Here is a 27,805-nt window from a genome sequence, read left to right as displayed (position 1 = left end):
TGTATTCTGTATCTCACCTTTACATAATTACTTACAATCTACTTGTTTGGGTCCACTCTCTAGAGTGTGCAGTTTCTTTTCTCAATTAAATTTGTGAATAATTAATTAATTATACTTCCAATTATTTTAGCTCACAAGTAAACTAAATTTTATGTAGTTTTTAATGTAATCTTAGTTTCTCTCTGTCATAAAATGCATCTTGCCAGTATCTGACCTATTCACAGCCCTTGACTCTGATCTTACAGTGCATGACATATACACATAACCTTTGTACATACGAATCACCTCTAAATGAAATCTGCCATGATGTATGCATTGCTTCTCTGACTAACCTCTGTAATGCACCATAGGTTGGGTCATTCTTCTCATGCAGCATCAGAAATAGGGTAAAACATAATCTATAGGAAGATAACAAAGAACTACCACATAAATGATAACTTTTGTGGTCTAGTGAATTACCTTAAGGAAATATAGTTTTAAATTGAACTGATTTGGAACAAGATATTTTACTTCAATAATCTGAAATAAATTATGCAGATGTGGGAATGTAATTTTTTCTTAAAAAACAAACACTCAACTGAAATGCTCAATATTTTCTAATTTTCCCAGAGATCCTCAAGATCCCTTTTTTTGCCAGGGCTTGTGTATGCAGAATTGCCAATGTGCAGATCATTGGGGTCAGAGAAAGGGTCTGACTGACTGCTGAATTAAAGGTCTCATCACTAAATAAACTTAACTCGTAAAGTAATTAACAGCTTCCCTTGAAAATTCTCAGAAAATTAACTTTTTACTCAAAGAGTAAGTGCAGTAATTCAGAGTATGATTTAGTGCATTCTTTGTACATAATAAATAGGATGAAACACTGCAAAAGTGAGTGCAAAACTATGCAATTTCAAACAAACTCTCATTTTCATGCTGATAAAAGCTGTATCACATTGTGCCTAATCACAGCAGACCAGAAGACTTCTGTGTGCACAGTTTAATATCAATATACAGACAGCTAGGAATTATCACTAGATTAATTGTATGTATAAGAAACCAGACAGTGGAGTGCTGTGGTATGGGTAGCATGGTCTTTTAGCTAAGCCTAAGCACATGAGCTACTCTTGTGCCCTTTTGTTTTCTGAAGAAGCAGGAAACACTGGATAGACAACCTGGCTGTGGTGTAGCTTTACCTCTGGAGTCACCAGCAGTGTATTTGTACTTCTCTGAAGCATGAGAAATGCAATGTAAGCTGAAACACAATAATATTCTCTCCCCTGTGCTGTGAAGGAGTCATTACAGTACAGTTTTGCTCAGTAACACCAGGAATATACAGCTGTAGTGCGTCTGTCTCTGCTTTATGTCTTTCAAGCCTCAGCTTGCCTCCATTGAGTCCTATTATACAGTCTCTGATCATGTTGCACTTCAAGGCTGCAGAGAGAGGTGCTAGAATTCCCCAGGTAAATAGTCATGGACCAACCTGTTTCTGCATTCCTTTGTGCTGTCAGTTAGTGTTTAGTTTATGCACTGGAAGGAAAAAAATGTTTATGACCTTCATAAAAGAAGAAGAGCTATTGCTGTTTAAATACTCTTGTGGAAGTTTTCATTATCCACAGAATGGCTAATCCCTTTCTGAATGCTATTCAAGCTCTTGGCTTTTATTATCTAACTCACAAAGAAACAAATGACATTATAATTCAGGGAAGCTGGGTCAGATGCTGCAGTTACGTCAAGATCCTCAGTTTTAGCCAAGTAGGACACTGTGAAAACTGAGAGCTGAGGAACAGTTTTTAAAGAAATGCAAAGTCTCTGCATTTTTGTATTAATATTTTTGCTTTTTACTCAAATTATAAGCTGGATACGGTTCAAAAACTGTTACATCCTACTCAAAACTGGTATCTCTAATGCTGTTTTAGCTGATGGCAGTCTCAACAGAAACTTTTGTAATAGATATGTGAGTATGTGAGCATGAATATATAATACAAAAAGAAACTCATTACATTTCATGCACACCAAGTTTGTGTGAAGCTGTAGTTACCCCCTTTGAATTATTCTGCTGCTACTAAGACAGAAGGACAAAAGATGTCTGTAGGGTTCATAAAGCTCTGGTGGGGATGGATCCTTGAGTCCTCGTGGTAGGGACTGTCCCGGGAACTCAGCCCCTCCTTCTCTGAAAATGACTCTGTTGGCCAGGGCTGATTGCTTTTCAGCCAGGTTTGCAGCTGGGTACAGGGCTGCTTTGGTGTAGCTTTACTAAGTAAGGTGTCTCTAACTCTAAACCAGAGGTGAGCCTATAATTCAAAGGGAAAAAAGAAGTCTACACCACTTTTATGTTCATTTCACAGTTCATGGTGAGAAATCATTCTTATTTTTCAAGCTCCTAGAGTGCTAAGCTGAGAAAATGGGCCTTCAGTAATTTTCTTTTAATTGGGAGCTCAGCAGTACAAAGGTGGCACAGGCTGGTATATATTTTGAAATAGCCTGCTGCAGCTAGCACTGTGGCAATAATTGAGTCTAGATGTGACTAAAGTATAGTCCATATAATGGCAATAATAGGTGCCAAAGTCAGGCGTTCTTTCATAGGTGATAAAAGGATAATTTAACACATGCTATATCTGATTCTTTTTTCAGTGAGTAACATCAGATCAGGGTTTCAGTTCCTACTTTAGTTAACTATTAAAGGACTCACCAATAACTTTATTGCTGCCACTTATTTTTAATACGTTTTGTCCAACCTTTTTTCCCCCCAATTTTCTATGACTTTCTTTAAGAAATTCTCAGTTACATGAGCATATTTTTGGAAACTGTTGCTGACATGAATGTGAAATATACAGCTGCAGGTTATAGTTTGAAAATGTACTCCCTCGGTCAAAACTTTTTCTTGTGTTCCTCAGCCCTTTTTACTGGCATCTGCCCCCAGTTATCCTATCAAAACATCACAGTTAAAATTGGAGGGCCCATTCAGAGACCTAAACATCTGCATTTATGCCATTTCAAATATCCTGAGTAACTGAAATACCCTCCTGGGACTGGCAGGTATGGACAGGACTATGTGAGACTTATTCCTTTGTGGAGAATCTAAAGGAGGATCTAATATGACACTAAATACCTGTGTTTAGGCATCTAAATTACTTCCTTGGTGTCTCTTTTTTGAATCCTAGCAAGCAATGCCAGAGGAGGTAAGTGTACGGTATTGACATTGACTCCAGTAGGACTCATGGACTCTCAGTACTTCTCCAAGTCAAGCCATGAGGATTACAACCACTGAGAAACTTGTGTGGTATATAGATACCTCAATTCAATCTCACAATCCTCAGAGCCTGCCCTCAGCTGTGGAGCTGCCCATGCTGCTTTTGTTCAGGAAGCAAGAAAATTCTCAGTCTGGACTTGGACCAAGTTGCCTTTGACTTAATAAGTCCCTGTGCCCTGTTCATATAGCTCATGCCCACACCCCGTCCGTGCACATACAGGAACTCTCCCCTCCCTGTATTTTTGTAGGACTATCTCAAATATGTCTTTAGATGTTCTACTCTGGATTCTGCACAAAATATAGATTTGTTCCCAGTAGCATTTGGTAATGGGGTAACCTCTCAACCCGCCTTCCAACAACCCTGCAGCTTTCCCTGAGATACTTAACCCTGTATTCTGCTCCTTGGGCCAGACACTGGCTCTTTAGCAATCCCTTGCTGGTTTCTCCCTCTCTGTCTTCCCTTTGCTTCTCCCTCTGCAGTGCCCTCCAGCCACTAGCATTTGCTGTTTGCTTCCCTGAACCAGATGCATAGCCTGCCTTCTTGGGATCCCAGTAGATGCCAGGAATATTTCTGCCAGTGGATCTCAGGATTTCTGTTCTCCCATGGGAACATCTGGGATGAGTGCTTACCTAATCCTACTCTTCTGGTAGCTCTGCTTTGTACAGTAGCTCATTACTTAGCATAGACAACCCCGATATGAAACAGACAGGACCAACTCCCTTCACTGCCTCACAGACTTTGAGTCTCCAAGTGCCACCTCTCTGATGCAGGGCTGCAGAGCTCTGAGATAGGATGTTTTAATACTTTGCAGCTGAAATTGTTCCTCTTTGCATGAACTAAGAGCTCATTGACTATGAGTTAATACCCGTCCTGAATAGGATGAAAGAAAGCAATCTGAACATGACTTCAGCAGCCGCAGGGCTCTACTGGGAACAGAAAGTTCCTGCTACAATAAGTGATCATGGTGAAATGTATTTGAGTATTCACAAGAGATTCTTATGATAAAGAACATATATGAGATGGGTGTTACATGCTTATTCTGGCACGCTTCCTGTGCACCTTCAGTATCTATTTAATGTAGACTTTATGGATGTCATGTTACTATAACATAAAATCACAGCATCACAGCATAGTTGAGGTAGGAAGCGACATCTGCAGATCATCTTGTCCAGCTGTATTATGGGCCACTGAGGCACATCTATACCAGTAGGTGCAGGGAAAGTCTTGTCCCTCCTCTGTACGGTGGATGGGCTGAAAAACTTGAGCTGGCAGCGCATGTGCTAACACTAACATGTGCAGCACGCCAGGAGAGCTGTGGGACACAATGTGAAACATAAGCTACCACAAACACACCCACTCCTGGAAAGAAGTATAGATGTATAGGTGCTGCACAGTATCTTTGTCATTATACTGCGTCTGCATCTCAGCTGAAGGGTCAACATAGGCTGCAGTGTCAGATTTATTGGCTCAGAGTTTTACTAGCTTATGGGTCTCCCTGGCACTCTGTTATTCTGTGTAAGTGTGCTTAATCTTTCAGCTAGGTGTTGCATTAAGCAGCCTTCCTGGTGGGTGACTGATGCTGCTCCCTCTGCTTGAAAGGATCCATATCAAGTTCAAATTAAAGACTGTCTGAGAGATTCATTAAAAACAAAGGCTGTGAAGGGTAGAGTCCAATGACAGGATCTAAAAGATACTTTTGGTATTATAGATACTTTTGGTATTAAGATAATTTTAGGTATTATAGGTTAATTCTTTGCATTGCTGGAATTAGTGGGATGAATTCTATATTCTAAATTATGAAAAAAAAAGGTTGCTAAAAATAGTAACAACAAAATTTTATCAAGACTTTAGGCTGAAATCTGTTTGGCAAATTTCCAGTCCCTGGAGATTTTTATTTATCAAGTATAGAGTCTTGGCTAAATTACAAGGAAAAATATCCAGAAGTTAATAGTTCAACAAGTTTTATATTTGTTTGAATCAAAAGTATCTGCAAAGATTATCAAAGTAGAGAAATTTTTTCAGAGAGGCAACATGCCATGTAGCATGATCCTTGCTCAGTTATAGTGATTCATGGTAAGCAAGCCCTATTCTTTTCAACCACAAATGTTGATTTAATTTTCTCAGCATTCCTGAAAACCAGGCCTCAGTGGGATGCATTCTTAATATTATGCATTTCTATATTTGCTGTTGGATACCTTCATGGCTTTCTAAATTTTCACCTGCATTGCTATGGAGACCACTAAAATCCGATTATCATTGCTGAAGGAAATGTACACCACCACCTTAGCTTGAAGAGATTAAATAATTTTGCTTTGCACACTGTTTGCTCCAAGAGCTGGTTAACACTGTCAACTTAGAACCACCCCTTCTGGGGCATTTTGCAGGAAAGTCAAGTGTGATTTATGACTTAAACTCCATTACTATGCTGATAATTCACAGCAGTAAAAAATTATACCCAGAATGATACGAAATATTTAGTTTTAGAACTCTGCCTGTAAGAAAACAGGAAGATATGATCTACTGTAACACTAAAGAGCCTTTCAATCTGTAGTGATTTTACCAGGTCAGGATCCTATGTAGTCCTCTGAGATTCTTGCTGTTACCAACAGGACAAGCCTGGGAGCCAGCTAAATGGCCTCTCCATGCCCTACATTCACTGTCGATAATCAAGAAAGGATTCAGCCTTCTTCTGCAACCACTTGAGGTCTGCAGATGAAAAACAATTTATAAAAACATTTTTAAAGAGGAGCTCGTAAGCTCTGTGAGAGTTTTAGTTCTCCAAACACAGTGTCTTGCAACTTCACTGAAAAAAGTGAAAGTTCACACTCAAGGAGTTTGTCCCAGGCAGTGGAGGTGAGAAGGGATCTCCTCCATTTGCACATACCCACTCACTCATGCTTTTCATTTCTCAGAGGAGACCACTTCACTGCATTTCTTTTCTCTGAAGAACCATGTAGTTTAACAGATGAGACAAACCACACACAAAAGGGGGATGAAGGTGATTGGTAAAAAGCTTGAGCTTGTCCCCTATAAAAAAATACCTTTGAAAAGTGCTATCTGAGGAAGCTGCTGGAATTCTAACATCTGCTCAAGTTCTTTGTTCTTTTGAGTAGGTAGCAGCAGCAGATGTGCTCTCTTTGTAGCTCTGTACTAAAAGGGGTTTCACAGAGCTTCTGCATATGATAGAGCAGTCAGCAATGTCATTTGTCTACATGGCTGCCTGCATGCAATTCCATGGGAAGGGATTTTTTTATATCTCTCTTTTTTTTTTTTTTTTTTGCCATTATTGATTGTCTGCTGCTATCATGTTATCTTGTGAAGTGTCTTGGGTCCTCCAAAACCAATGTGGAACAGATTGGTGAGAATGAGCCACATTTAAGCTGGTAGCACTCCTGAATTACTGTTTTTCTACCTTGTTGGTCTACCACAAAAAACACTCAGAACTTGCAATTCACTTACAAATGATCGTCACATAAATGGAGGAGTATCCAAATCTCAAAGGTCACTCATCCTTGAAATCAGGAAAATTGATTTTATATAGCTTGCTGCCGAAAACTACTTTTGTGTTCCTGAGACATGACCTGATTCATTTGCTCTCTGAAGCCTGCTACATTAAAGAATAGTGCTCAATGAACAGATTTGTAAAACAGCATTTCATACACTGATACATTGATTACAAGTAATGCAATATGTGACCACAAACACAGTAAACCTCCTGACATATATCACTGAAAATTGTCCTGTATAGAACTAAGAAAAGAAATGTCTAGGCATTTATTTGCTTGGTATCACATATTGCATAAAACATGGTCCTCCTGTGTAAAGTAGAGTAATGATGGAGACCAGAATATAAAATATTGTCTATTGACAAAAAAACCCAAAAAAACAAAAACAAAAAAAACCCGCAAAAAACTCACAACCCAAATTCATCACTTCAGACACTGATTTATATGTTTTATGCACAATGATTTGTGTAACAATTGTGTAGAAATTGTAGAAATCAGAATTTTGATTGACTAGAAATATGGATTGTGGCATAGCTCCACTGCTGATAAAAACTATCTGTTGCATTTTGATTTGCTGTTTTTAACTACAACACTGTTTTTGTAGACAAGGCAATCAAGCCATATAAAGATGGTCAAAGGGTAAATTAGAAAAAAACCCAGATAGGCTTGTATTCCTGAAAGCTTTCCTATTTTAATCAATTCTGCTTGTCAGTTTCAAAAGATACCTTTCTACTGTGTGTATGAATTAAAATATCTTTTTTGCAAATACATTGTGAATGTTATATTTGCTAAATGTTTACTTTTTCATAATTCCTTTCAGTTTAACATAGTAAAGAGAGAGAAAAATGAGATTTAAAAAAAGATATTAAATTAAGAAATTGTTTTAAAAGTTTAAGAATATTTTGAAAACACTTGTCTGTGGTCTTCCCCTGCTAGTTAGAGATAGCAAACATAGCCTGCATGGGAATTATTTAAATAACTGCAGCTGAAATAACTTTATAGAACATTAAGCCAAATTCTTTGCTGGTTTAAGACAGTGCTACCTCATTTACCCGAGAGCTGTTTTATGTATTTTCACAATAAACCCCAGCATAACATATATAAACCACTTACCTATGGAGGGTGGCTAATATAAGGTGAAGTGTCCAGTTGCTACTGGCAAACAATCAGTAGAAGTGGCCTGAGCAAGGGCTGCTGTCTAGGTTAATTTTTCTAGTGGTAGTGGCCAGTTGCCATCTTGTTACGATTACATAGCCCTTCTCCTCACAGGATCAGCGTACATTTTCTTGGAGTTTGGCATTTAGATAGTGTCAGAAGTGCAGCTGTCTCATCTACAGTGTTCCCATCAATGGAAGCATAGATTTACAGTTAATGTAGTCACTCAAGTGAACAGACATCTATTAAATCCCTCACTCATCTTGTGGATTGAACAACCAGGCCAAAATTCTGAACAGCAGATTAATTTTTCGTATGATAGGCTACACATTGCCACGTGTTGAATTCTTGGGAAGTTCAACCAAAATCAGCCGGAAATTTGGAGGCTTAGCTCTTGAAAGAATAGTCAGAATCACGGCGTACCGATAGGGATGTGAAAATAAATAAATATGTGGGGGAGGTTTCTTCACAAGTACGAGTACATGTGCAGCACATCCCCTTTCCGTAATTTCCTCAGTCATCCCCAGGTGAGATCCTCTCAATGATCACTCAAGTTTCAGTGCTGCCATTCAAGTTGCAGCCCTACCACACTGTATATCCTCTGCTCCTCCACCTTGTCCCACCGTGTTCCTGCTGCATGAACAATATTAGCAACTGCAATATGCGTTATCACTTTTTTTTTTCTTCAAATAACATGCTAAACGCTGCTGTAACTCCTCATAGGGTGAGCACTGATCCCAGTTTCTGCTTAAGAATCCAGCTGGAGCAGACACCGAAGGTACACATTTAATGACCAATACCTGCAGAGTTACCCCAGGGATGAGCTGCGTCCTTATTTTCCACAACATTAGTTGTCTCTAGTTGCGGAGAAACTTTTCTAATTATCTAGAGCACAAAGCAATGGGAGAATATTTTTTTCATATATGCATAGCAACACATCATAGATATATTCACATATAGTAATACAGCACAGAGTGGTCTTGCAAAGCTTCTTTTCCATTGCTTTAGGCTGCTAAATATATATAGCCAGGATAGTATTAGAAAGTTTTAAATGTAACCTTTAGAAACAGTTTTGCTTGGTTAGTTGGATTTATATGGGATGGATGATATGGGAACTAGGTCTTCTGTTTTAATACAACGTGGTAATTGTGGATTAATTCTGTTCATACAAGTGTGGAACAGCAATCTTTTTTGGAGAGGTTAATCAAATGAATACTTACTATAGCAACCCAAAAATGTGTATCTGTGAAAAACTTTGAGCTCTTTTTTGTCTCAAATGAGTTAATAACCCTAATAAAAACTATCTGTTTCCTGTGGCACTCAGTGTTTTTCCTAAGCAGTTTGTCAGAGGGCTTTATCCGTTTTCCAGGACTGGCTGTTGTAAAGGCACAGATCACCACAGTAGGGCTGTCAACGCTGTACGCAGGTGCCTTTACTTTCTCTCTCTCTTCCATCCTCATGGCCAGAACATTTCATTGGTAACAAATGCTCAGAGCTACAGTACTATCAGTACTAACTTGTTAAGTTGTGCTGGTTTTATTACTGTACAGAATCTTCCTGCATCTTTAGTCATATCCTTGGCTAGACCCTCCTTTTCCTGGGAACAGACTATCTGTAGTCAGGTCTGCCCTTAGCTGACTGTTCAGGTTGACAGCTGCTGGCCAAAAGAAACATATTTTCTCCTAGTTTAGGGTGTCCAATAGTCCTTAGCTTCACCACACACACTATCTTTCCTCTTGTGTAGAAGTCTAACCATACAGAGGTTGTCTTTCTGATCTGTGGCTGCCGGACCTCATTGGGTAACTTTGGTGAGCGCTAATGATGGAAAAGCACTACAAGTTTATTTCAGGGAGGATAAAAGCCTGAAAACATGGAACTGAAGCCTGTCCATGCAGACATGGAACAAGGTTACTGTCTCAGAGTAAAGAATTTATAAGACCAGAAAATCTTTTCAGTGCTTTGTATTGGACTCAAGGCAAAGAGGCAGGATTGTATTACTTATGTGGAAAACTCCTCCACTCCTCTAATAATTTTGCATTATTTTTATAATCGTTTTCCCAACAGGTTCAAAACTCAAAAATATTTGTCTTTGTCCCTAATGGCAATAAATGGGGCTCATAATGGATCTTCATATGAGAAAATAAAAAATATACTGGAATATAATCCTGACTACAATATAATTGCATAAATTGTATTTTCTATACTTTATATAATCATGCAAAGGGTTAAGTATGCCTCTGTTCCAAATATATTTGCCCATAAAGTGTTAGAATGATTGATGTTTTAACCATCTAACACTGCAGGATGTTCTTCCTCCTTATTCTTGGCTGATTGATGCCTTAATTTCAGTAATAACTGCCCTCATGCCTAGTATGATCCAACACAGAATTTAAGATTGCCAAACTGAATTTTTTTGATTATGTTTATTACATAAGATCTTGACAGACAAGTACAGGAAATGAAATTATCTTTACTTTATTATCTTTTTTCCTCTCTGTTCAGTTATATTCCTTATTTAAATTTTCTAGACTATTGAAGATTCTTCTGAACATGGAAACTAGAAACTTTTAAAGTTCTCGTCCTACCTTGTCTACTAAAAAGGAATTAGAAATTATTTCAATTGGCTACTATTTAATCTGTAGCAGGGTTCTTTCAGAGTGAGGAACTGGCCCTGTATTGTGCATAATAAGAGTAAGTTGTTTATAGGTTTTACAAACTTGTGCAAAATCTGGCATAGCTGTAGTAATACGGACAACACATTTAGAAAAGTAGAAAATTAAATACCATGTATAGATCACACACATTTCAAAATAGTCTTGCTTCCCAACAATATCAATATAATTTTAAAATATTCTTTTATAATTTGTGGATGAGTTTTTCTTAGTTTGTATAGCAGCACCTTGTATATAGAATAATAAACTGTGAATAAAAAGTGTTTTTGAATACTAAACAGAAAATGATAAATATTCTTAACATATTTTTGTAAGTAATATTCACACTGCTTTAGTGATACATGAAACTTGGAAGCTTCCAAGATTAAGAAAATGCATTCCTCAAATTCAATGAAATACCACCACTGGGCCCCTCTTCTCTTTTACCCCACTGAAGAATTCCCTCTTTTCAGGAAGTTTTCATTTCTTCTCTGTCATTTTTTAACACAGGACTTGTCCTTAAATTTCTCAAACTGTCAAAATGGTAACAGGAGTTATCACATTATTTTTTCTATCTTACTTACTTACGTAAGGTAAGTACTTCATATTATGGGTGCCTGTTTCTGTTTGTTCTGGTTGGAAAGTTTGTGAAGCACAAGTTGTATTACAGAGCTTTAATTGGTATTTTTCCATAAGAGAAATAAACTTTTTCCTGGAAAGTTTCTTACAGTCACATTTTAAGAGAAGAAATTACAAAACTGAATTAGTGCATAAATCAGAGAAAATATTTATTTACAGACATGTAAAAATTATGTTACAACATTTTAAAGAAAACTGTAATGAACCATCAATCTGCTCTACATGGGCAAACCCTGAACGTTTTAATTCTAACTTGCAGTGGTACCTATTAAAAATATGTCTGCTTACAAGATTGCAGCTATCTACATAGTTTAAGTACAATGATTTTTCAGAACTAAAAATGGATCTACAGAGAAAACTAATAAGAACTGCAACAATATGTAATACAAGAGTTTACAAAAGTAAAAATATTTTTTCTTGATCCAAACTTTAAAGCTTTTTAGTAAATATTTTCCATTCATGCAGCTGAACAGGTTAGAAATGAATATCTGAAATACACAGAGTGTATAGGTCTGTGTAGAAAATGAATTGGTGTAATTTGGGACTGTCCATAAAGGATTTTATAAGACTGTTGACTACCCAAACCAACTGACAAGATCCTTTATGTTTTCTGTTCTTCCATATTGCAAGGAATGAGCAATGTTAAAACCCCACAACTGACAAAACCCATGTAAAACAAGTAGAAGTAGTGATGACAAACAACACCCAGCATACTGCATACATGAAAAGTAGAGAACTATCAAGCTCTGTGGAAGCTGCCAGCATCCTCTGTAGTGATTTGAAGCAAACATGCCATTAAGAAACCTTGCTAGGAATCGACTGCATGGCACAAGCTTCTGGCTTGCAAATGAAATACTGCCTCATGGTGTTATCAGAGGTGTCTTTTTGTGTTCAAAATATATTCACAACTTAAACTATGGTGTGAAACAGTGTCAAGACTATGATGGTGCAATCATTTCCGTAAGTATATAATCTAAAGGTAATGATTGGAAAGAATTTATAATAATCTAGTAGAGTGCTTTCTTTGATTATTAGCTCGTTTGGAATGGAGGTGGTGAAGAAATGATACACATAGCTGTTACTCTCATGTAGTTTATTAACACCAACATCAGAACTGATCCCCTTGGATGACATTCTGCATCTTTTAAATGAGCCAACATATTATATAATTGAAATGGGCAAAATGCCCATTGAGCTGCTGAGGTTTGGAGTTCTTTTTTTTTAATTGTCAGCCAACGATGGAGATCAAAAAACAGCAATTCTCTTTGCATTTTTACAGTTAAAAATGATCATAACCTATACTAGTAGATAGAAAGTGGAGAAATATTTCACACTTTGATTTGATCTAATTTTTCAGTTACACAGAAGTATTTTTTGCTGTACTTTTCTGGGAGAGTCAGCCTAGGTGGATTCTCAAGCTGTGATTTTTTATACTCAGGCATGAACGTTTATGCTATTCTTGTCTTAATTAAGTAGCAAGGTACTACTCAGCACTTAGGTAAACCATGTAACTCCACAGAAAATAGACAAGTTAAATATAAGATACACAAACATAACTGAAAGTGCTATGTTACATAGTCTCCTAGTGAAGAAAATTCCCGCTCAGTAATAAATAATTAAATTCAAATGTATGCTTCTCTTCCAAATGTTTGAAGAGTATCAGTCCCTCTTTGATGATGGTTCTCATGCTGGAAATGTGACTGGAGACCTGGAGCTCCCACCTCCTCATACCCCCACTGTTTGAGGTGAACCTACCATCTCAGAAACTGCTGTTTTTTATAGAAGTTGAAAGTTTGATCTGTTGAAGAGTCTTTCTGGTACCTTTCTTTTTCTCTTGCTTTCAGCCTACAGGGAGTGATTGAATGGGCAAGGCAAGGGTTCATCTTTGTGTTGCTGGATGATCCCAAATACAAACTACCCCTGGCCATGAATATCAGTGGATGTCAGGGCTCCATGCTGCAGACTGGCACACAGCTGGGTCTGAGATCCATTTGACTGTGTAAGGTACTTCTTAAATTAATGTCTCTCCCTCTTGGAAGGCTGTAGCTATTAAGTATCTTTTTTTCCCCTGCAATCACTTTAAAGACATGTATTTTTCTATTGGAGTATATATCACATAAAGACATAGATAAATATCTATTCCTCGTTTCATGCCATCTGTGATGCTAAGGAGGTCTAGCTTTGGGATGGTGAACGAGTTGGTACTTTCATTAGAGAAGACGACCTTGTGCCCATATCATATATGCTTTGATACCCTTAATATCTCAGTAACACAAGAGAAATAAGGCATCCGCTCTGTTTGAAAGGAAATATGATTTATTAAGAAATTCTGTACTGAGGTTCCCCCTACAACATCTGTAATAATTAATTATTCCAACTGCAGGCTTTTAGGAGGGCTTTAGTGGTTCAGGAGTGGAAAGACTACTGCCAGAAAATAAATCAAAAAGTAGTCAGTAGGCTAACTCAGGCTGTCAGATATTGGCAGTCTATAAGTAATTTACCTGGCTAGACAGGAGACTGGCTGTTGTATGGTAACAACAAACTGCCTTTAGAAACTTGCAGGAACAGCTGTAACAACTGTCTGATGAATGGTGTCCCGGAGAGTGCTTATCTGAAGAAAGGGATTTACAGGAGGATCCAATTTACAGGTTATCAAGGATTGCTCTCTTATTTTGACATTTTCACTTTTTAGCAGCTAACCCTATTAATAAACATAATTATTTCCAATGACAAATATAAATAAAATAATGGAAAATACCATACAATGTATTTAATTATGACACTGATCATAATGATCCATAATGATCTTGTTTGAATTAAGCTGTAAACAAAGAAGTGCAATATCACCTGACTCTAAATATGGTAAAACAGTAAAACATGCTAATCATAAAAATAGCTTTTAGAAATATACATTTGTATACAGTGTTTCCCACACCTGTTAAATATGTCCTTCATATTATTATGATACAGTACATTGGCCTTTAAGACGTCAAAATTAAAAAAATAATACCAATAATTAGCCAGAGAAAAACACATTTACAATCTAAACCATAAAAATCTGACAATTGTACAGCTTAGAACATATAAGAAATGGAGTTTCTAATATTTGAACAGTAACGTCCATTTTAATAACTAAGTTGAGTTTTCATACAAATTGAATCAAAGGTGTTGCTAGCCAGTAAGAAACCGCAGTTCACAATTTTCCGTGGGCAAGTCAGACTTTCTCTTCTCAGCCTTCAGGGGGTTCACACATGACATCTCATCACTTGATCTGTAGAAACTGAGAAATGAAATGTTCGCTTTAGTATGAAGGCACAGAATTTCTTCCAGCAGAACTTCAAAAGGAAGCCAAGACAACTGGGGAAAAGACGGAAGAGGACTATGATTTGGCTTTTTCACAAATCAATCAAATACCGATATTTGTCAGGCTTTACCCCCCTAACCCTTTGAGGGCTAAAAGAAAAGTCCTGTACCCGGAGCAGTGGACAATCAGGACTGTGCGACGATCCTGAGTTAGACTGTGTGTCCCAAAATAACCACAGTGATTCAAGGAAGAGGTGTTGAGGCTGAAGTGCACCTCCCCTCAATAATGCTTGGCAAACAACTGCCAAATAATTTCTATTTTAGTAGCAGAAAATAGAAGAATGTATCTTAGCTGCTTTGCAATTAAATGCTTCATTTACGTAATAGCATTCAATCTAAATAAATTGTGTGTAGGATTCTTTGCTTCTGTCCCATTGCACTATTTATATACCTTATTCCAGACCATTTACATTGACTGTGTGCTTTCAGCAATGCTTATAGTTACCAGATAGAAGGATCTTTCCTCAGTGGCTTCCTTTGACATAATCTATTTTATTATTGTTCTTGTGTACATGCTTTAACTTTATTTGCATATCCTTTAATTTCTTATGTTGTTTTACCAGCCGCAGTGTGAAACTGCAAAAGTCCTGTGTCAGCCAACACTTTTGAGGGTTAGACTTCCAGCAGAGGCTGGAAGCAGGTTGCATCTAAAAAATCTGAGAGTCCTGCTACGTGACCCATTAGTGCTATCAGCTTCAACTAGGCATTCAGTGATGCTGCAGGGGAGTGTAAGACATACCAGCTCAACCTACCCACAGAAAAACTGACAACACTTTCCCAGTCATATGTGTTTGGAAAACTGACAGTAGAAAATGTTAACAGAAGTAGATGGTTTCTTTTTTTAAGTGAAATTTTCAACCTTTTTCCTTTTTCTTTTTTTTTTTTTTTTTACTTTTGACAAGAAAAATGTTTCTCAGCCAATTTCTTTTTCACTTTTTTTTTTTGCTATATAATTTTCTATAACTGAAACTGAAAACAGCTGACAAAACCTGGTGCACTTCTGATCAAAACCTGAAAAATTTCCAAATGTTCTCAGCCAATTTCCTCCTCCTTCAGTGAGTTTTAAGCCTGCCTTTTTCTTCCCCAGAAAAGAGGGAAATTTATTGAAAAATTGTTTTTTCAATCAAAAGGTTTTATCAGAAACATCAGAGTCCCCGCAGGACTGGCCTCCTGCCCTTTGAAGTATCCATCCATCAGATTTCCTCGTCACTGCAAAGTGAGCACAGGATTTGTGGTTGTACCCTTCACAGGTAACCGGGATTAGGGGAAAATGCTCATTTGAGAGGCCCCAGAACTTTCTTCTTTCAGTTAAAATATGCTGAAATCTTTATTTTCTACTTGCATAGAGAAAAACCTTCATCTCCCCTATTTTTAGCTTCTGATCCCTGGACAGACTTAACCATATGAAAAAGATTTTTAAATTGTCCCCTTAAGTCTGAGAGAGGCCTAATGGTTGTTAAGTAGCTATTCATCTTGCAAGAAATAAAAAAAATTCCGCTGTACATCCTATTAGCTCCAGAGAGAGTTCCCCTTTTCTAGCCTTTTCTTCACCTATGCTTCGCTGTTCCATTACGCCATTATAACAAGCAATAATTATGCAAGTAAGAAGAGACAGATTTTCAAGTTATTTATTGAAGCTTTTTCCCTGCCATAAACCTTTCAAGCATTTACCTGTCACCAGCACTAAAAAGCTTCATTAGGTTACCATTATGAAGCGTTACTGCTAACCATCTGGATCCAAGTCATCAATGCTGCTTTGCTGTCGTTTAGAAACAATGATAAAAATTTACCAACCCCAGCAGTCCAAAATCTTGTGTTCTTTCTTCAGTACACGGGCTTGTTATTTGCCTCTTAAGACAAATAATCTTAAAGGCTGAGAAGAAACTTTAAATTCTGCAATAGTCAAGCTTTTCTTTTCCATAGAATGACAGTAACCCAGGGCTATGATTAATCTAGTGTAATGCAATACTAATTTTATTCTATTTCTTTTTTCTGAATAGTGTGCAATTTATCAGCTGGCTTTATGTTAGTGCTGATGATATTAAAAAACCTCATGATGACTAATGTTTTTTTTAATCTTTTCATTTCCTTCCCGTTATATATATATGTAAAAAAACATTCTGACACAACAAGGATGAGCTAAATTACATTTAAGCCAGCAGTATGGCTTTCATTTGATGTAGTTCTAACAGAAAACCACTTTAGAATGTGTGATTTGAACATTATGCATTTTAAGAATTGAATAATCCAACTGAGCACATAGCCTTGGCAGCCATAGACAATATCAAAGAAACAGTATATACTGTCCTAATTGCCATCATAATCTTTGAAAAAAGCTGGAGGTAGGTTATGGAGTATTTATAGGTTCATTCTGCGCCTGAAATTATTTCTGCTGTTTTTTTCCCTATCTGGGTGGCTTTTTAAGTATAAGCTATTGGAAACAGTCTTAGGCATAATGCTGTATTTCAGCCTTCCAGAAATGCTATTGCTACTGTTATTATAGTTCCAGTATGAACCTTCTAGCATTTTTACCAGACTCAAATTATACTAGATTCAATTAATTTTAACTTTACATTATTACAATGTATATAATACTGGAAAGCCAACATTAAATATTAAACACCTCTCTAAATGAAAGTGCAGTTCAACTTAATGGGCCCCAAAGTATAATCACTAAAAATGATGGAGTAAATCAGATAAAATTCAGTAAAAATTTAGAGGGCTTTCCATCTTGTCTTTTAGAAGTTTAATGGTTTTATCACTTACCTCCCCTCAAAATCTAGATAATTCCAGTCTTTACATCTGTAGATACTTAAGAACACACTGGATGCAAAGGACATTTTTTATGGGAGAGCCTGGCCATCAGATCACCTGCTCTGCATTTATAGAAGTAGTTTGCACTCTGTATATCTCCTAAAAGCCTTTTTTGAGAAGGCAATTTCAATACATGTTAAAGACCTGCGGCACCATTCTCTTAGAGGAGGTGAGTCTCTCCTCTCCCCCCAGCCTCCTCAAGCAGCTGGAAGCTGTAATGGTGACCACCGCTTCTGTGGCTGGGGACATGCTGCTGGCTTTTCTAAACTCACTTAGGTGTACTTTATTTGTCTGGGGGAAGTGTGAGTTTTGATCTCTGCTAGCTGGGTCCAAACTGAGCTCAGCCTCTTCCCTGCTCTGGTTTATTTGTTCTTCCTTAAAGTTCTGAAAAAGGGTAAACAACAGGGGTACATTCCTTGTTCTCCATAAATACCTAGCTTCCTTCTCACAGGGTTTATGGGAAAAGTGTGCTGGACTTCCTTCACCATGCTCACTTTCCAGACCTAGATGTATAGGAATAAATCTTACTGAGAGCATAAGTTCAGCATATGTCCCTGGGAGGAAGTATTAGGAATGCACCATGGCTAAATGACACAAAAGGTGTACACAATTAACATCTTCCCTTGTAGTATATTAAGAAAATGTTTAGAGAACAGTCCCACAGAATATAGATGTTGCAGAATTTACTGTATGCCCTACAATAATTATAAGCAATAAGAGCATCCAGCAAGTATATACAAATATATCCATCTATCAAAATGCATGTTTTTAAACAATTGATTGCTCTAAATGGCTTTCATGATAACATTAATCTTAGAAATTCCCATAAAATGCAGCTAAACAGTGGATGGATAGATGATGGTGCACACATACATGAGCTTGAAACGCGAGGCCTCAAATATGCTTCCTTTTGCTCTCCTGCCTCTTTTTCCTTGCCAGAAATCCCACCCTTAGGACTGGACGTCTGAGGTTAATAACTCTAAGGGAGGCATCTGAAGCTAATTGCTACTACTGCTTGGTTTCAGGTAAAATCACATTTCTACTTTTGTCAGGCTCCTGTTGAGCAGAAGACTCAGTGCCTGACACCTTCCCAGGCTGCTTTTGGTGTCTGACTAGGCTTTGGCAGTGGGTTATGTGTCTGCCATACATCACTTTCCGCAAAACAACTGCAAGCCCCATTAAAATGCAGCTGCTGCACTGTCCTTTCACTCACAACACTGGCCCTCATACTTGCACTACCTCAAACTGCAGTTGCAGTGCAATTGCTTTGATTGCATCTGATGCTCACTCCTAAACTGTTATCTGTATAACTGTGAATACTGAATCCAGGTCCACAGATGCCGCTTTTATGTTCTCTAGTATGGCATACTCTGTTTCATCTCTCATAATTTCTTCTGATTATGAAATGTACTTTCTGGACAGCCAAGGAGGTGAAAAACTGTATCTGCAGAACAGACTTTAAAAAAAAAAATAACACCACAAATCTTGGTTAGCCATTATTGATCCAGATATTTCTCTAAAATGAGAAAAACCAGGATGCATTACAGAAAATAGTAGTGCAAATTGCCATTCTGTTTATTTGTTGTGTCTAACTGAAAACAATATCCTTCCTTTTTCTTAAGCAGGCAGCTCACATTGAGTGCAAACCCCAGTAATTTATGTTTGTAAGGTACTATGGGGGCACAGGCTTCTTTTGGTTTTTACACAGCATTCATCACCATGAATGGAAAACTACAGCAATGAACAGGGTTTACCAAAGAACCCTGGATTTTTATTAGCTCTCACAGACTTCACAATTGTGCTCATTTGAGATACACCTTGTGCTTTGCCACATAAAGCATGAAATCTCTGATTACATATAAACACAGTTAATAGGTGATTTAGTATAATGCCCTCATATGAAATGTAAACGTTCAGTTCAGTAGGTGTTAGCTGGGGAACATGAATGTGTGTTATGGGATTGTTGCTGTCATTCGTAACATTTGTAAAACATGACAGACCAAATTATGGCACCAAAGCAGAACTTTTTATCATGACCTAGTGACAGAATATTCACTGCATATAACAAACAGGAGAAATTGTACAGTTTGGTAAATATTAATAGAGAATGATTAAAGGGAGCAGTTGAACCTTCTTTAAACCTTTCTTCCAATGATGAAACCTAATCATTATCTTTTGTACTCTGTCAATCATACTTTAATTGCTGAAAACACTACAGAATCATTTTTCTGTTCAGTGAACAGTTTAATTGCTTTGAAGTGTTAGTACTTACGTGAGTAAATCTGAGAATGGCTGTTTTACTCATAAGTGAACACAAATTTCTATCTCCTTTGTATTAAAATGCTTGGTTTCACTTGTTTGCCTGATAAAAATCAGTGGGAAGAATGAGATAGCCCTGTCAAGTACTGATTTTCCCCCTAGACCAACATATCTCTTCTTTCTCAGAGTCCTGTGTAGGCAGATTTGTGATGGATGGTGCTGGGTGTAGTGGTGGAGATGGGATCTAGTATTTGGAGAATCAGTGAGGCCATGCTGCGGCTAAGTTGAGTCAGGTGTGAGGTTGAAGGAGTGACTTTGGAATTAGAGTCACGAAGGTAATTTAAGAGCTTTGTTGACTGGGACTATGACAGCAGTGAGGAGGAGGGAAAAAAGTGGATCTGTGCACCTCACTTTACTCTGTGGTTTTCCCCCTAATTGACTGCTTTTTGAAGCAAGATCTTCTTCTACAAGGTCCTTTTATAGGAGTAGGAGAAGACTCAGGGACTAGTAGTGTAGTATCTGGTGGCAGTGGGAGGCATCTGAAGCTGGAGGCATTGGACCTTCGCAGAGTGTGGGGTGGGCTGCAGAATCTCCAAGCAGGAGAATGTGGAAGAGGTCAGAAGGTAGGAGGGTGGTGCTTTTGCAGAACTTGCTGCCCTGAAGTCTTTACCCAGAATGCACTCACAAGACTACCTCACAGTGAATACGTGCTCCCACCACCACCACCACTACATTTCATGTTCTCCCTTGGCTGATAAAGCCAAACCAAATGCAGTAAAGCCTCACTGATGCTGTCCACAGAGTTCCTCAGCTTGTACCAGAGTTCCATGACAGCAACTCAACACCTTCTGGGGATCAAGTGCCAAATGTAGCAAAGGGGAAAACGTCCCACTTTCCTTTAATCCTGAAGAAGCGTGTATATTCGTAGCAAATTCCCAGAGGTATGACTTTCATTGGAGAGCTCTAGGTGTTTTCTGCTTCTTGGGCTTGGGCCCGTTCCATGAGAAGCAAGTGTAACTGAGTATTAGCAGGATCTATGGTAAGGATCTTCCTTTATCATTCTGAATGCTATGAAGGAGATGGTTTTAGGATGCAGGGTGCTGTGAGAAGGTTGTAGAATAAAATTCATACTGAATTAACCTCTGCTTCTTGTGAGGAGTAGGAATTCCCCAGTGTGAAGCTGTGGTCCAATCAATATTAATGCTGAAGGCAATAGCTCCTGTCCTATCAATGCCAAGGGTGCAAGTTTGAACACACAGCTTATTATATAAAGGAACTGCTAAAACTTGTAGCCTGAGGCCACTCACTATGTCTACACTTTAAATAGTGTCTTTTAAAAATATATGAAAGTAGAAGCTTACTAGAACTACCTTAAACTAATTACACAGAAAGCACCGGCTAAACTTTCCCAGTATTGCCAAATTAGAGTTTAGATGGGTATCAAAAAACCAAGTGCACCCATGCAGGAAAAAGAAATTGTACACAGTGGTGGTAATGAGATAAGGAGTGGCCTGTCTAATCAACAGGAGATTGTTCAGTCAGTTACTTGGAGGCAGAAGTTTTACTCAACTTAAAGACCAGGTGAAATGAAGTAAAAAGAAAATTAAAAGAGAAGGAATGGGGAGGAGAGCTTGCTGGAGGAAACGGAAGCATTTAGCATGAGATGACAGAGATACTGGGAAAGCTCAGAGTAAACCATGGGAAGGCGGGGTGGGATGAGGCTAACAATGATGAACAACAGATACCTAAATGGTGGCAATAGTGTACTGAATTAAGAAAGTCAATTAAACATACAGGATGTCTATGAAAGACTTGGTTTGGAAATGTGATCCAGATGGAAATTACAAGAAAAGCTGATCCTGTTTAAACATGTTTGGCTTGGTATTTTTCTGCATAATACTTATTTCAATACAAAGTGCACAGTAATGCATGATATATTTTTTAATGAGGATTTCAAGAGACATTTGTTTAAAAATAAAAATTACAAAGTAAAATGGTGGACTTGGGGTTGCATTGTGGTCTGCAAACGGCACAGAATCACCTAATAGCTGAGAAGGGATTAATATAACCTTGCAAAGAAGAAGCAGAGAAGAATTTAGCCTTTTGATTCTCTATTTGGGCTGGAACATAACTTACTCATTTTGAAAGACATTATAAAACTGTACTGTACTTTTAGAAATCAATAGCAACAACAATTTGGAAACTTCAGATACACATATCAGCATAACAGCCTGGCTAAGATTGCATTTGATTAACTTCCAAATCTTCATTTTGGCAGACTGAGCTTGTTTTATTCCTCACTGATTGCTTTTTTGTTGAAATGGCAATTACAGTTCTATCACCTTCTAAATAACTTCTCTTTTCTGTGGTCCATAAATGCCTCTGTATAGATAAATCCAATCTGCCTTTCATGTTTTGGTATTAATCATGCAGAAAATCTTCTTAGTAACACATTTATATTTTCTCAAGAACTGAGACCTTTTGGAATAATTGGGTCACTAACTACAGTGGCTCTGCAATTTGTATTGAAAAAATAAAAAACATTTAAAATTTGTGTCTTTTTAAATGGAAAAATAATGATCTTTTGGCTTTTCAGTGTTTACCCCTCTTTACTTGTGTAAAGACTTTCAACAGAAAAATGTTTCCTCTGAGGGTTTTTCATTCAGCATTCTTGAGGCTCAAGCATACTGATAAAGCCTGTGAAATGAATGTTTTCTAGGGGAACTCAAGCTATTTACTTTCAAAGACTGACACACCAGGAAAAATGTGTGATGCATGGCAATTGCTCAATTTCAGTTAAATCTAAGAATTTGAGGATTAAGCTGATAGGCTCAAAGCCAAGCCAAACACAGGCTCCAATGGCTGGTCTGAGGCATTGCAGAGGATTTCAGTATCACAGTGAAAGTCTAGAGAGCGACAGTGTTCTTTTTCCATTCTCTCACCACTTTCCCACTGTACCTTGTACGGCTGCTTTGGTATCTATGCTAGGTTACGGTTCTGATGGATATTCTCCCTACACATGATTGGGGAATTTGGCTGCAAATAGGTGAACCAAACCCAACCCAGCATGTTCCACAAGTCATCCAAAGTCTACTGGAGTCAATCAAAAGACAGGGAGATAAAAGAAGAGCAACTCCACCAGAATTAGTGGAAATTATGTTGACAAAATTATTCAGGGGTGGAACTGAAATCAGTCTTCATATTTAAAGTCTTGAGTTACTTCAGCTAATTCTGATGTTTCTTTGCCAGACATAAGTTATAGCACAAACCTTGCTATCTTTCTTATAAACCACCATCACCTTCCCCTGAAAAAGGATTTAGGCTTGCTTCTGGGTGGAAGGTGTTTGGCTGTCTTTGTTTCTGTACTACACTCAGAGGTTGACCCTATGCTCATAAATTTTAGGCAAATTTAGCAAAAGCTGTGGAGCTAATTCTGATCTATTTAGAACACACATAACCAGTCCACTAGTATTGAATATTAAGGCCAATTACATTATATCAGTGAAGAATTATTATCATTTAGGCAAGTATTTTGTTTATGTGTCTGAGAGAATTTTTGGCCTGATCTAACATCACTATTTGCCTCTGAATCAATTTACAGGCTGGTTTGTGGGTTTGGGTTTTTTTGTTGTTTTTTTTGGGGGGGGTTGTTTGTTTGTCGGGTTGGGGTTTTTTTTGTTTTGTTTTAAATTGGAGGCACAACAATTGTTTTTGTCAGCTGAAGCCGAGCCATTAAAATTAAACATTTTGATGTTTCCAAAACCTCAAGCACCATGACTATCTTATTCTTACCTAAAAGCTTAAGATAAACACATAGTCCTGCCTAAATAGAAAAAAACCCTCACACCAAACAAAACCCAAAATAAAATTAACATTAAAGTGAATAATGAATACTAAATAATGATAAATCTATGAACAGTGTCTCAACAAACAGCAGAGTTCCCATTCCCCCAAAGCAGAGAAAGCACACAAGCTACTCTTTGAAAGCACAGGTCCACAGGAAGGCAGTGCATGAGCTTGAACACAAAACACTTGGACAATTTCTAAAAAAACATTAAAATGTATTAAGCAGTAATCAAAAATTCTTTTATATATTAGATATATTGTCACCCATGCTAGTGTTTCCAAACAGACATATTGCCAAAATTCCATGAGGCTGTAAATGCCACATGCAAGCCCGTACTCTGTATTGACAGGCATTTGCTTAATTAAGTGTACTTAGGACTAGCCTCATGAAGCACTGGGCTATGACCAGCCACTGGTTCAGGTTGTCTGGGGTAGTCTAAATACCACTATTTTATGACCAGTTCTTACAGTGGTTCTCAGGGAGTAAAAACAAACAAAATCCCTCCTCCATTTAATATTTACACCCATTTATTACCTCAGTAAGGATATACTCCATTTAAACTGCTGAACATAGATGGTTATTCTGTGCTTGGGGGGACTGACAGAATGTAGGAGAAGATGATGCACAACTTCTCCTGCTCTTGTTGTAAGTGCCTGTGCATTTTGCTGGAAGTTGCTGGCAGGGCTTATTAATGTTCACCCTGCTGGATCTGAAAGGGACGTGCCCAGACTTGCCTTGCATATGACAGACATCAGAAAGAGAGATCATGCCAATAATTCATAGCAGAAAATGTAGGAAGTTAAGTGATGACAGAAACCTCAAGCAGTTCCCACTGATAGCAGGGTGCAATGTAAATGTAAAACAGATACATTGAAGAGTGAATTTTTTGTTCAACAGGCAAAACCAAAGTTTGCAATTTTCTTGACTGGAAAGCATATAATATTTATAAATTTAAACCATGTATTTGGGTAATGCTCCATTCCCACATGTTGGCTTTAAGGCCAAAGGCACCTCTTGGCCTGACCTCAGAAAAAGGGGCTGAGTCTACATGCACTTTCGATCTGCTGACACACATTGCCCACCACATTAGCTCAGTAGCAAAGCTGAGAATGGGACCCAAACTTCCTGATTCTTCATCCTTTGCTTAAAAAATAGATAAACAGAAGAAAAAAACATTCTTTTCAAGCTCTTTGCATCAACTTTGTAAGATTCCAATGGCCGCAAATGAATTATGTTATTTACATAATAAAGGTTTTAAAAGTTTTCTAACTGGGGACTAAATAATATAGACCAGATTCAGAGGAATAGATGTGAAAGGTGAGCAAATTATTTTGCTCATTCATTTTACAATTATGCAATTACAGGAAGGGAAGTCTAGTAGAAAGAGAGAAACCAAGTGTATGATAACAATGCTTGCATTTTCTGCAGGTCTCTGTTGACATGTAGGGGATAGGATGTAAATAATAATTAGAAAAACATTATGTAGTCAGGAGTAACTTGGTTAAAACCTTGAACACCATTTAGGAAGTCTTCCCCTAAGAAATTGACTGCCAGGAAAAATGGGGAGGAGGAGCTGGCAGCAAGGCCTTTCCAATGACTCATACAATAGCGTGTGAACAACAAACACATCTACTGTGATATTGCATATATTAAATATAACAAAAGGGCATGTCAGGAAGTTTCTTACAATTTTTGATTTCATGACATGCTTTTGTTACTTTCTCCATTTTTTCAGTCACAGGTTATTAGATTTACTGCAGCTTTGGAAGGTACAACACATTAGTATCTGTCGGGTGTGCTGCCCCTAATGACTTTCTTAGCTTGCTCAAGTACAAACATCTTGCACTGATATTTATCAAGTGAACACAATCTTTTACCTATTCATTTGTCTTAGGAATGAAGAGCTTCATGTTTCCCCTGAAAGCAAGATTTCAATGAAGTCCAAAAATGTTCAGTGCATCGAAAAGACTAAATTTTGCTTGGTCTCAACAATATTTAAAGTAATCTGAATAGGATTTCTGGCACAACCTTGCTTCAGCCATTACCATTAATTAAGGGTTTTGCCCTTTTTTTTTTGGTAGTAGTAGTCTGTATAAGTGCACTCAGCAAACTGCATATTGTCACAGTAGGTATTGATCTTTTTGACATGCTAATCAGCCTAATTCTGCTGATAATAGAAGAGTCAGTTGGATCTGCCCGGATGCTATTGATAGAATAAAAAAGTACCTAAAAAGGCAATGAAAAATCTGGTTTGAATGCAATAATAAATTAAGTACTATCAGTCCTATCACATAGTCACATATTTGATCAACCTTACTATTTGAGATAAGCAAAACTGGGCTTAAACAACATTAAATTAATCAGGCAAATTCTTATTCCTTTTCTGTTTCTGCTCTCTGCTGAGTATTTTGGTTGTTCAATTCTCATGCAAAATAATGAAAGCAAATAAAGTTTCACTGTTTCATACCGATTTGCTATTAAATTTATTTCCCTTTAGCTACTCATAGGAGAGGTGTGATGGATACACTTGTCCCCTTAACCAAACTAGCAGTAGTTTGGTCCAGGGTCCAGAGGTAATGGCCTGAGCTGTAGCCAGGCCAAGAACTCCTCTAGTTTCAATCTGTTCTCTGAAAACCCACGAATAAGCCACTGAGCATTGATGCGTATGAGCTGAGTTTGGAACACTGATCGTGCGATTAACACATGAATAGCAGTGGCTTTTCCAAGACTCATTTATCAAGGAACAAAGAAAGTTGTGGGTACAGGGAATCTCATGCCTAGCTTTGCCATTGCATGTAATTTGACTACAAACCAACCACTTTATTCTGATCTCAGTGAGCTGCCTTTGAGCTCTCCCAGCCAAGCAGCCTGGCTGCGTGGCAGTGATCTCCCCTGGAGCTGGGATGCCTCTCAAGGCTGCTCCTCAAGGCAGAGAGACCTTTTACCAATGGCAGTTCTTTGGTAAGCAACCGATATTGTGCATAACTTTGTAGTATGGTAAGTTTAATTTGTGCCTTGGTAACTTTGTTTTTGTCTGGGCAAATTCGATTTGAGTCTTGGTAGTCTTGAATCAATGTTCAAATAACTATGTGGTACAGTAATAGAGTGAACCTTGCCACTGAACTTTGTTAAGTCACACTCTTACAGCATCATATTAAACCCACTTTTGCTAATACCTTTGATAATGGTCCTTCTAGTGATATAAACCACCCATTTCTGACAAAAGGAAATTGTTTTTATGAGCTTTAGCCAAAGTACTAGTTGGTTCCATTGATTTAAATGGTATTTGCATCATTTCCCACAAGAAATGTTGCTATTAGGATATCATAATGTTTTCAGTTTTACATCATGAAACTCAGTGCAGCAAGAGGATTATCTTGAGTTTTTCATCTGCGGCAGTTTCTGCTATTTATGTCTGAAACATGATTCTGTATCAGATGTTAGAAACAACTCTGATAGACTGAAAGCATGCAGTGCAGAGGTGGGGGAAAGGACAAGAGTAAGAAATTAAATATCTTTGAGAGGTAAATGTAACTGAAATATACTTAATAGAAAGGGAACTATATTGTTGTTGAAACAACTGCTATAAATCTACATTGTAGCCAGAACTGGGCCTTGCCCAGTCTCTGTACCTTTTGTTTCTGATATAATTTAATAAAAATGCCTCTCAAGACATCTCATTAAAGGTAACTCATTATTGTGGAACTCCCATCTAATGCTTGTGTGGCTTCATTATTTTTAGTGTAGCTACACCAGCATAAAATCACAGTGCTGCAACTGTGAATATATCCTTCAAATTCCAGCCAAGCACTAACCAAAGTCTGATCTGAGTTATGGCACTGTAAATCTATTGCATTTGAAATCACTGGGATCACGTGCTCTACCAGAAAACACTGTTTGCTCTACTGAATGCTTAACTACTGAACCACCGCTGTGCTATTATTATTATAGTTATTTATTGCAAAAGGCTGACAGTTTGATAGAAACTATCCTTCTCAGACAATGTAATATAGATATGAGTGCTTGTGTATAACTCATTCCAATTAAGTAGTTTGTTGGTATTTTATTAAGCATTAGCATTTTTTTTTCCAAATCTACAATACTTCAGGCTTTCAGGTAACTAATTGGATGCCAGCTTTGTTATTTACAAGGGGATTGCAATGATAAGTTATAGTTCATTTTCAGCCAGTGCTTTGTCGATGATAGATTAACACCATTTGAAACAAGTTCAGAGAAGTTATATGAAATGCTCTGGGCCTGCACTGGGTTGTCCAGCTGCTTAATAAGCAGGGTAAGGAAAACACTGCACACTAATTCAAAAGTGCTTTCCCTGTATCC

The 27,805-nt window shown here is 37.7% G+C and overlaps 1 protein-coding gene across 4 annotated transcripts in view; it reads right to left on the bottom strand.

The window, feature by feature from the left end:
• Positions 1-13,487: 13,487 nt before the first annotated feature.
• Positions 13,488-27,805, bottom strand: part of RALYL (RALY RNA binding protein like) — a 403,990-nt gene continuing 389,672 nt past the window's right edge. For all 4 annotated transcript variants that reach the window (XM_040588212.1, XM_040588214.1, XM_040588213.1 and 1 more), the window contains one exon: positions 13,488-14,464. In XM_040588212.1, the coding sequence (XP_040444146.1) occupies positions 14,447-14,464 (18 nt within the window). In that variant the 3' untranslated portion in view covers positions 13,488-14,446. The remainder of the gene's footprint in view (positions 14,465-27,805) is intronic.

Source organism: Falco naumanni, chromosome 3 (genome assembly GCF_017639655.2).
Source record: "Falco naumanni isolate bFalNau1 chromosome 3, bFalNau1.pat, whole genome shotgun sequence".
Taxonomy (NCBI): domain Eukaryota; kingdom Metazoa; phylum Chordata; class Aves; order Falconiformes; family Falconidae; genus Falco; species Falco naumanni.
The sequence above is the reverse complement of the archived record's forward strand: the minus strand, read 5'-3'. Positions and strand labels throughout refer to the sequence as shown.